General features: G+C 62.3%; 2 protein-coding genes across 2 annotated transcripts in view; one reads left to right on the forward strand and one right to left on the reverse strand.

Moving 5' to 3' along the window:
* Positions 1 to 883, forward strand: part of LOC105983120 — a 27,124-nt gene extending 26,241 nt beyond the window's left edge. Inside the window, exons 3-4 of the mRNA XM_013012898.1 lie at positions 562 to 720; positions 827 to 883. Of these exons, the coding sequence (XP_012868352.1) occupies positions 562 to 720; positions 827 to 883 (216 nt within the window). The remainder of the gene's footprint in view (positions 1 to 561; positions 721 to 826) is intronic.
* Positions 884 to 1,073: 190 nt separating this feature from the next.
* On the reverse strand, positions 1,074 to 8,370 carry LOC105986758 (tumor necrosis factor alpha-induced protein 2-like). The gene is made up of 10 exons (XM_013017854.1): positions 8,155 to 8,370; positions 6,315 to 6,429; positions 6,071 to 6,193; positions 5,788 to 5,888; positions 5,127 to 5,225; positions 4,642 to 4,774; positions 3,681 to 3,803; positions 3,347 to 3,502; positions 3,071 to 3,192; positions 1,074 to 1,364 (listed from the first exon to the last, which is right to left on the reverse strand). Exons 1-10 carry the CDS (start codon positions 8,355 to 8,357, stop codon positions 1,223 to 1,225), a joined length of 1,317 nt encoding a protein of 438 aa, XP_012873308.1. The 5' UTR covers positions 8,358 to 8,370; the 3' UTR covers positions 1,074 to 1,222.
* Positions 8,371 to 8,415: the final 45 nt, after the last annotated feature.

Raw genomic sequence — 8,415 nt, forward strand, 5'->3', positions numbered from 1 at the left:
TGGGGTGGTAGAGGCCGGGTCAGGCCCGGCCCCTGGGGTGGTAGAGGCCGGGTCAGGCCCGGCGCCTGGGGTGGTAGAGGCCGGGTCAGGCCCGGAGCCTGGGGTGGTAGAGGCCGGGTCAGGCCTGGCGCCTGGGGTGGTAGAGGCCGGGTCAGGCCTGGCGCCTGGGGTGGTAGAGGCCGGGTCAGGCCTGGCGCCTGGGGTGGTAGAGGCCTACCATGAAGACTGGACTTTGCTGGAGTGGAAGGACCTGGGGGGGGAGGGGACGAGCAGAACGGCTGCCCCATGGTGTTCTTGTGCCAATTCTAGACAGCGTGACTGTTAGTGACACAGAAGATGGGAATTGAGGTCGCTTACAGCTGACCTTAAAGCGGAGACGGGTGAAGGTTCTCGACGAGGCCCTTCGGTTTTTTGGAGTGGGAGAGGACGGATGCCACGCAGCGCCGCAGGCCCTGCGGGTGGGAGGCCCGGAAGCGAGAGCCAGGCAGGGCCTGGACACAGGCCTCCCCAAATCCTGCCTCCTCCCTCATTCTGATGCTCGGTCTGGATTCTGACCCACAGAAAATCAAGTGTGGTGGTGACCACCGAGCACATGGAGCAGCAGCAGGGAAGGAACACAGCTCGCCCCGCCCGTCCTCAGTCACGGAGGCGCCCAGCGGCTGCGCCCAGCTGCGGGAGATGCTCAGGCCTCCTGTGTCCACTCTCCAGAGTCCTCGAAGAGTGCAGAGAGTCTAGGCCGGAGCCTAGACAGACAGATGGCCCTGTCAGGACCCCAGCACAATCCAGAAGTGGGCTCTGACGCTGACTCTGCCCCCGCTCACCACAGGACCCCAGTGAAGAGTCCACCGTTTCCACTCTCTTCCGGTTCAGTCCTCAGGTCTAGACTTGCTGCCCAGTTCGTGGTGGCCTGGGAGGGAGGAGGCTCAGCCCCCGGCCCCGGAGAGCTGGAGGGGCTGCTCACATGGTTAGGACACAGACTGGAGAAGCCGGGCTCTCCTTGCCCGGCTCCCTTCTTTTTGGGCACACACCATCAGCCACCATCTGCAGCTTCCCGAGTGCCGAAGCGTCAGCTCCCCTCAGCAGACTGGAGTCTGTCCACTTCCAGCCGCCGGGGTTCTAGTCCAGTGCCTGGCTGGCAGAAGGGGTGGGCAGAGCGGAGGAGCCGGTGGGACAGTGCCCGATGCTCGCTGTCCCTCACAAGCAGGTCAGACCGCAGCAAACGCTAACCAACATTTATAAGTGAAAACAGGGACCTGGAGGGCTCCTGCACCCCTGTGCTGATGTCTAGAATGTTCCGGATGCTCCTGACATCGCTGCTGGACAGGTTCCCCTTGATGGCCAGGATGGCGCTCAGGTGGTCTTTGCTGTCAAGCAGAGTGCTCTGTCAGCCAAGTGTCAGCCACGCCCCTCTCTACAGCGTTCCCAGCTCTCCAGGCTCCAGACCCACCACAGGACCCCTGCCCGAGGGGTCCCTCATCCACTGCACTGCACCCAGCACGCTGTTCTTCCAGAACCTTCCTCCTCATGCCCTCAAAGTGATCAGCTACTTCCCACCCTTTAGGTCTCACCTCTCCCCAAAGGCTTTTCCATCTTTCAAGTCAAAAACTCTAGCTATTCATGATCTGGGTTAAACTCTCCAACTTGAAACTGTCTTTATTCCTTCTCCTTACCTCTGGTCCTCAACAGACTCTAGGCTATGCCGGGGAAGACTGAGGCCTGGTCTTGTATTTCACTGTTGTACCCAAGGGCCTAGAACAGAGTCAGGGGTCTAGGAGATACTAGTTGTTGATGCGATGAGTAGAGGGATGAACAGGTAGGTGGGTAGATGTATGGAAAAGTAGACCAACGGACAAATGGATAGATAGAAGCATGGATAGATGGATGGATGGATGGATGGTTGATGAATAGGATAAGTGGGCATGGGAACAGATTGATAGATGGAGGATGGATGGATGATGGTGGATGGCTGGATAGATTTTGGATGATGGTGGATGGCTGGATAGATGATGGATGCATAGATGGATGGATGATGGATGAATAGGATAAATGGGTATGTGAATAGATGGATAGATGGAGGATGGATGGATGATGGCTGGACAGATGATGGGTGGGTGATGGGTGGATAGCTAGGTGGATGGATGGAGGATGGGTGGATGATGCGTAAGTGGATGATGGGTGGATAGTTGGATGGATGGATGGATGATAGATGGATGATGGGTGGATGGATTGATGGTTGGATGTATGGATAGGTGGATGGATGGATGATGGGTGAGTGATGGGTAGATAGATGATGGGTGGATAGGTGGATGGATGGATGGATGGATGGATGGATGGATGGATGATGGGTGGATGATGGGTGGATGGATTGATGGTTGGATGTATGGATAGGTGGATGTATGGATTGATGGTTGGATGATGGGTAGATGGATGGATGGGTGGATGGATGGATGGATGGATGGATGGATGGATGGGTAGATGGATGGATGGGTGGATGGATGGATGGATGGATGGATGGATGAGTAGATGGGTGGATGGATGATGGGTGGGTAGTTGAGTAGACAGTGTGGGTGCCTGTGTGGGTGAATGGATGAATGGACAGGCATGGATGAGGTCCACCCCAGTTGATGTCCATTCCTACTTCTCCTACTACCTCAGAGGACCTGGCTCAAGGAAAAACAACTCATCAGAGCCTCCACAGAAGGCCCAGGGCCCAGGACACAGGTCCAGTCTCAAAAAACCCATAAGCTGAAAGGTAGACACGGCCTCTCTAGTCTCTGTGCAAGCGCTCTGATCTGCGCACAGCACACTCAGCTCTCCTCAGCTGCGTCCCCCGGGACGCATCCTTTCAGGTTTCCACTGTAGAGTGGATGAGCAGTGCCACCCTTGCAGAGCTGTAGTGGGGGCCAGGGGCATGGATTGCTGGCTAAGTTCTTGGCACAGTGCCTGGCACGTGGTCGGCACCAGCACACGTCAGCCGCCCTAGGAGGTACTGGCAGCTGAGCCAGGTGGGCCTTGAGGGGCTGATGTCACTCCGGCGGGGCTGGGAAGGGCCGCGCCAAGTCCTCCTCACCTGAAGTCAGGGTAGCAGGTGGCGTAGGTGGCCACCTCGATCTTGATGGCGCTGGGGTCCTGCAGTCGGATGATCTCAGCGAGAGAGGGGAGGGCGGGGTGTAGCCAGGTTGCGGGGGACCCCTGTAGGCATGGGGCTGGTTGAGAAGGGCTGCCTCTGCTCCTGCGGACGCTCGGGGGGTGGGGAGGGGACTCAGGGAGGTCTGGAGCGGCCAGGGGCTTGGCGAGCAGCAGCAGCAAACCATCCCAAGGGCCCCCGGGGGCTGGGTGGGCTCACATTGTGCGTGCAGAAGTGCTGGATGGCGTTGGCGTTGGCCAGGATGTGTCTGGCCAGCTGCTGCTGCTGCTCTGCGGTCTTGAGCACCAGGCGCCGCTTGCTGAGGCGGATGATGTATTCCTTCACCAGGTTTAAGTGCACGGCCCCCATGAGCTCCTGGGTGGGGAGCAGGGGTGGGGTGAGCCAGCCGCTCTCCATGCCCCGTGCCCGGGAGTCCGGAGTCACCTCGGTGGTGGCAGCCAGGTGCAGAGGCAGGAACGGGTGGGGCGGCCCCATGCCAGCACAAGTATCCGCGCTGCTGCCACCCACAGGCCCCCCCCTCCAGTCCCCTCACCTCCCGGAAACAGGCGTGCAGTTCCAAGAACTCGGGCAGCCTCTGGGACACCAGGGCCAGGATCTCATCCAGGGTCTCTGCAGCTGCCGCCCAGCGGGTCTGCGTGAACCTCTTAAAGAGCGGCTGAGGCAGGACGGGCGGGTCAGGAAGGCAGACACCTCACAGGTGCCTCACACACACAAGTGCCTGCGGGCTTAGGACTCCCCCAGAAACCGGATGGAGCCCAAGGCCCGGCTCACAGACAGGAAGTGGAAGCAGGGTCTGTGCACTCTTCTCCAAGGTCACGGGCCGTGGGGCCTGGCGGCCACGGCAGCCGTCTACAGGCCTCGGGCCTTTCCCACCACCTCCCCCTTAAACAAATAAATTCCTACATAAACAAGGCCTTGCGCCTGGCTGGGCACGGAGCCCGGAGAATGTCACCCGCGGTCACTGCTTGGGCCTTTAATATCCCGGCTGGCCCTGGCCTCCTGTCCCGGACACTGGCAGGAAACCCTGCGTCTGCCTTTCTGTGGACCCCGGGCCTCCTCTCTGCAGAGTTCTTGGCTCCCAGGACACACAGCCAGCAGCCAAAGGCCCTGAGCACTGAGGGCAGTGGGTGGGGACGGGGCACTGAGACCCCTCCAGGCCAAGCGAACCACAAGAGTGGGTGGAGGGCGTGGTAAAGAGCCCTGCGGAGACCACTGCCCACGCGCCCGGCTCACCCACACTGCCCACGCGCCCGGCTCACCCACACTGCCCACGCGCCCGGCTCACCCACACTGCCCACGCGCCCGGCTCACCCACACTGCCCACGCGCCCTAGCACCACCACCCCTGACCACCAGTGCCTCCCACAGGGCCAGGGCAGCTCTGGCCACCTAGGGACTTCTGCCATTCCTGAGCCCTCCAGGGGGCATCGCTCCTGGGCCTCCCCCGCCTGGGCCTCCCTCTTGTGCCAAGCAGAGGATGAGAGGCTCTGCTACCTTCAGGTCCGTGAACAGGCTCTGGAGCAGGGTGTGGAAGCCACGAGCCTTGAGCTCAGTTAGGGGGGTCAGCAGGTGGCCTAGGAGATTCTGTGGTATCTGCTGGTTCTGCTCCATGGATTCCATGGACGTCCTGTGCAGTGGGGACAGGAAGGTCAGAGCAGGCTGCTCTGCAGCAAGCCGGCGTAACCTTCCTGCCTGCAAGGATCCCCCATTCCCTATGGGATCAAGGCCAGTGCTCCAGCACCCGCCCGACACAAGCACATGCCCGCAGCAGCACCCGCGGCCGGCGCTCCACCCCTCGGTGGCCTTGTACATCCCCTCGCTGGGAGTAACCCGCAGATGGCTGGCCACGTGGGCTCCTCCAGGCGGTACAAACCACTCCGGGGCAGATCCTGCTCGCTTCAATTTCGTGTCTTTGCGAAAGCCTCCCTTCCTCCCCTCCCTCCCCGTCTCTCCCCAGGCAAGCCCCCCCAGCCCCTCACCGGAAAGACAGGCAGTTGTTGATGTTGGCCATGACATTGGCCCTGTAGTGTCTCAGCTGTCTGCCTCGCTCCAGAAACTCATCAAAGGCACACTGGTAGCTGGCAAAACCAGAAGGGATACTTGAGGACGCGCGCTCGGGGCCTCTGGATGCTCCATCTGCTTGTCTCTCCGTGGCCTGGGGAAGGCCCCTAGAGACCGCGCCACTGGCCGCACAAGCTAAGGCCTCTAAGGAAGGTGCTGTCCAACTCTGGGGTCCCCCCCATCTCCTCAGGAAGTGCTGTAGGTGGCTCCAGAGCTGGGAACAATCAGTTAATGCTGGGTTGGAAAGGGAGGTGGCAGGGCTCCAGTCCCTGGGGGACTTCCTCTCTGAAGCAGGCTGCTCCTGGGTGCAGAGCTTTGTGGATGGGGCGGGGTGGAGGCCGAGGCCTCGTGCTCACTCCCACAGTGGGAGGCCACCACGCCCTGTGACAGGAGCAGCGGGGAGGGGCGGGGACTGGTGGCACTGAATGGCAGCGAAGGTCAGGGCTGATGGTACTGGAATCTCGACCCTGCTTAAGACTAAGGGAGGGCCATGAGTACGGAGGTCCCGCAGGGCCCTCCTGAGCCCCACGGACACACGCACCTCCTCAGGAGCCCCCTGAGCCCCACGGACACACGCACCTCCTCAGGAGCTCAAGCAGCTCCCCCAGCAGCATGTGGGATATCTGCGTGGCCAGGGCGGGGGTGATGGACCCGGCCTTGGTCTGACCTTGGGAGATGATCTGTGGGGGGAGAGGGGGAGTCAAGCAGACGCCGGCCTGGGCTTTGGCCTGGCAAGGAGGGAGCGCTCCCCGGGGCATGAGTGGACACGGACACATCCTGGGGCGTGAGTGGGCACAGGCTCCACCTGGGCATGCACAGCCATCCCCGCGTACCCTGCACCTGAGTGGGCAGTTCACGGCACCTGCATGATATCTATGGCCAGCTCGCTGTGGCAGTGGCCATCCAGCCTCTGGGGGGCCACATCTTGGGCCCAGCGCTGGGACTCCAGGTTCAAGGCTCGGGTCATCAGCTCTCTCATGTTGGCCTGGAGGGGGAAGGGCAATCATCATGCCACAGGCCTGCCGCCCTGCTCACCTGGAAGTACCTGGCCGTGCTCCCTGCTGGGGCCGGGCCCTCCCCAGCCCTGCCCCCAGCGCAGGACTCACCACCTCATTGGACAGGAACGTGTTCTCCAACAATCTGACCTGCTGGGTGCTTAGGAGGCCTCCCAGACCCACGCCTTGCAGCTCCCCCGCCAGCTTGGGGCTGTTGAGGATTTCACTGTGGGAAAGAAGTCGGGAGGGGGGGACAGGGCTGACAGGAGGGCTGTGTGTCTCAGCAGGAGACGCAGACCCCCACACTCTTAGCCTCTCCCCTCCCTGCTCCCGTGTCCAAGGATGGGCCCTCAGCTACAGGGTGGATTTAAGGCCCAAAACCTGTGATCAGTGCGTCCTTTCTCACTCCACCCTCCACGCCTGCTCTGTAAGACCCTCAAATCCATCCATCTAGAGGCTGCCCTGGCCTGTGTCCTACCAGCCCTTCCCCCCCCCACCTGGCCCTCTGCGGAACCCCCCTCCCGGCCTCCCTGCTGCCAGCCTCCACCAACTGTACCCCCATCACCCACAGCCTCCTTTCCAGACTGATCCCACAAAGACTGCTCACAAGGACAAAGCCAAACTCCTGACCCCCGAGCCCATCCCACTGCTCCCCAGAGCGGACGCTGAGGGGAAGACCCCGGGAAGGACTGGCGTGGAGCGGCTGGCCCCCTGGGGCACTGTGGTACTTCTACCGGGTGCTGGGCCTCCCAGGAGACCTGCCCAGTCCTGGCATCTTAAAGGTTCTTTGTCTGCCTGGAGGCTTCAGAATGGCCTCTCCGTACCCCTCACCCAGGCTCCGTGAAGTGGTCCCTCTGCTGCCCACACTTTGGGCCACATGGACCCCAATAATGTCTCCTTAACCCGGTGCCCTGGTTGGCTTAGTGTCCCTCTTGGCTCTGTCACTGGGGCTGGGCCCAGCCCACACATGGCAGGGCTAGGCTGGCCCCAGCATTTCCGGGTGAGTCAGAAGCCGGCAGGAACTGGACAAGGATCTGGATAAGGATCTGGCAGCTCCAGGCCCTGTGCCTGTTTCCCTTCGCCCCGCTGGCCCCTCACCTACCCCTACCCCGCAGCACCCTTTCCCTGGCTCTTCTACCAGAGCCTGGCCCTCCCTACCAGCAGAGCCCATGGCCACCAGAAGGTCCCGAAGACCCGCAGACACTGCCCCTGTCACTTCCGCCTTCCTTCCTTCCTTCCACTTGAAACTTAGGTCAGGGTGGGGAGACAGCAGGGGCTGAGCACCTGCATGGCCTGGACAGTTCCACCTGCAACTCAAGCCCCTCCCCCCAAGCTTGAGTGAATGGAATTGGAGCCAATCAGAGGATGGGGCTAAAGCCGCTGGGTACCAGCTGCCTCTCCTGCCACAGAGGCTCTCAGCGGAGGAGCTCCTGCTCTTGGCACGCAGGCCCTGCATGGCGCTCACCACAGGCGACCCTGCACAGCAGGCCTGTCCCAAGAAGATGCCTGACCCCTCTCAACCCCTGCTGACCCCACTCAACCCCGGCTGACTCCTCGCGACCCCTGCCTGTCCTGCTACCGGCGGATGCCCTGACAGCAGCCCCACACGTGGCATGCCACGCCCCGAAGCTGCTCCTGTCCCACAGTGAAGCCCAGCGCACCCTGCCTGCCATCCCCTGCGACTCCACATCCATTTAACCAGGCATCTGGCGAGGGTGGGACGCACACGCGCGCGCACACACGCTCAGGCCTGGCCTCCTCTCAGAGACCCTGGTGTGCCACACCCTCTCCCAGGCTTCCTCCCTCTTCTGTCCTGGACCTCGGAAGGGACGCCAGGGGCTCTGTCCTCCTGCCCAGGCCTGGCTCCTTTGAGTCCAGTCCTAAGCGCCCTCGGCCGTGCGCTCGATGCCCCCCCCGCCCGCCCCCAGCACCCCGCCGGCGCCGCCCTCACTTGGGGTACAGGTTCTGCGCCCAGAGCAGCAGCAGGTAGGTGTCACGCTCGCACAGCTCGAACTGCGCCAGGGCGCCCGCGTGCGCCGCGAAGAGCTGGTGGTAGCTGCGGGCGTAGGTGGCCACCACGTCGAACTCGGCGGGGAAGAGCGGCTTGAGCCGCTCCACCACGGCGCCCAGGTCCTCCTTCATGGTGCGGCCCATGCGCAGGAAGGCGCTCTCGGCCTCCGAGCGGCCCGCGGCGCCCGCGGCCGGCCGCGCC

Source organism: Dipodomys ordii, unplaced genomic scaffold, assembly GCF_000151885.1.
Source record: "Dipodomys ordii isolate 6190 unplaced genomic scaffold, Dord_2.0 Scaffold2, whole genome shotgun sequence".
Taxonomy (NCBI): domain Eukaryota; kingdom Metazoa; phylum Chordata; class Mammalia; order Rodentia; family Heteromyidae; genus Dipodomys; species Dipodomys ordii.

Excerpts from the sequence above, each read along its gene's own strand:
- LOC105986758 (XM_013017854.1), bottom strand. The coding sequence starts at position 8,357 with ATGGGCCGCACCATGAAGGAGGACCTGGGCGCCGTGGTGGAGCGGCTC. Across the intron at positions 4,775-5,126 it reads AACAACTGCCTGTCTTTCCG|GACGTCCATGGAATCCATGG; the intron begins GTGAGGGGCTGG and ends CCCACTGCACAG. Across the intron at positions 3,804-4,641 it reads GCCTGTTCACGGACCTGAAG|CCGCTCTTTAAGAGGTTCAC; the intron begins GTAGCAGAGCCT and ends GTCCTGCCTCAG.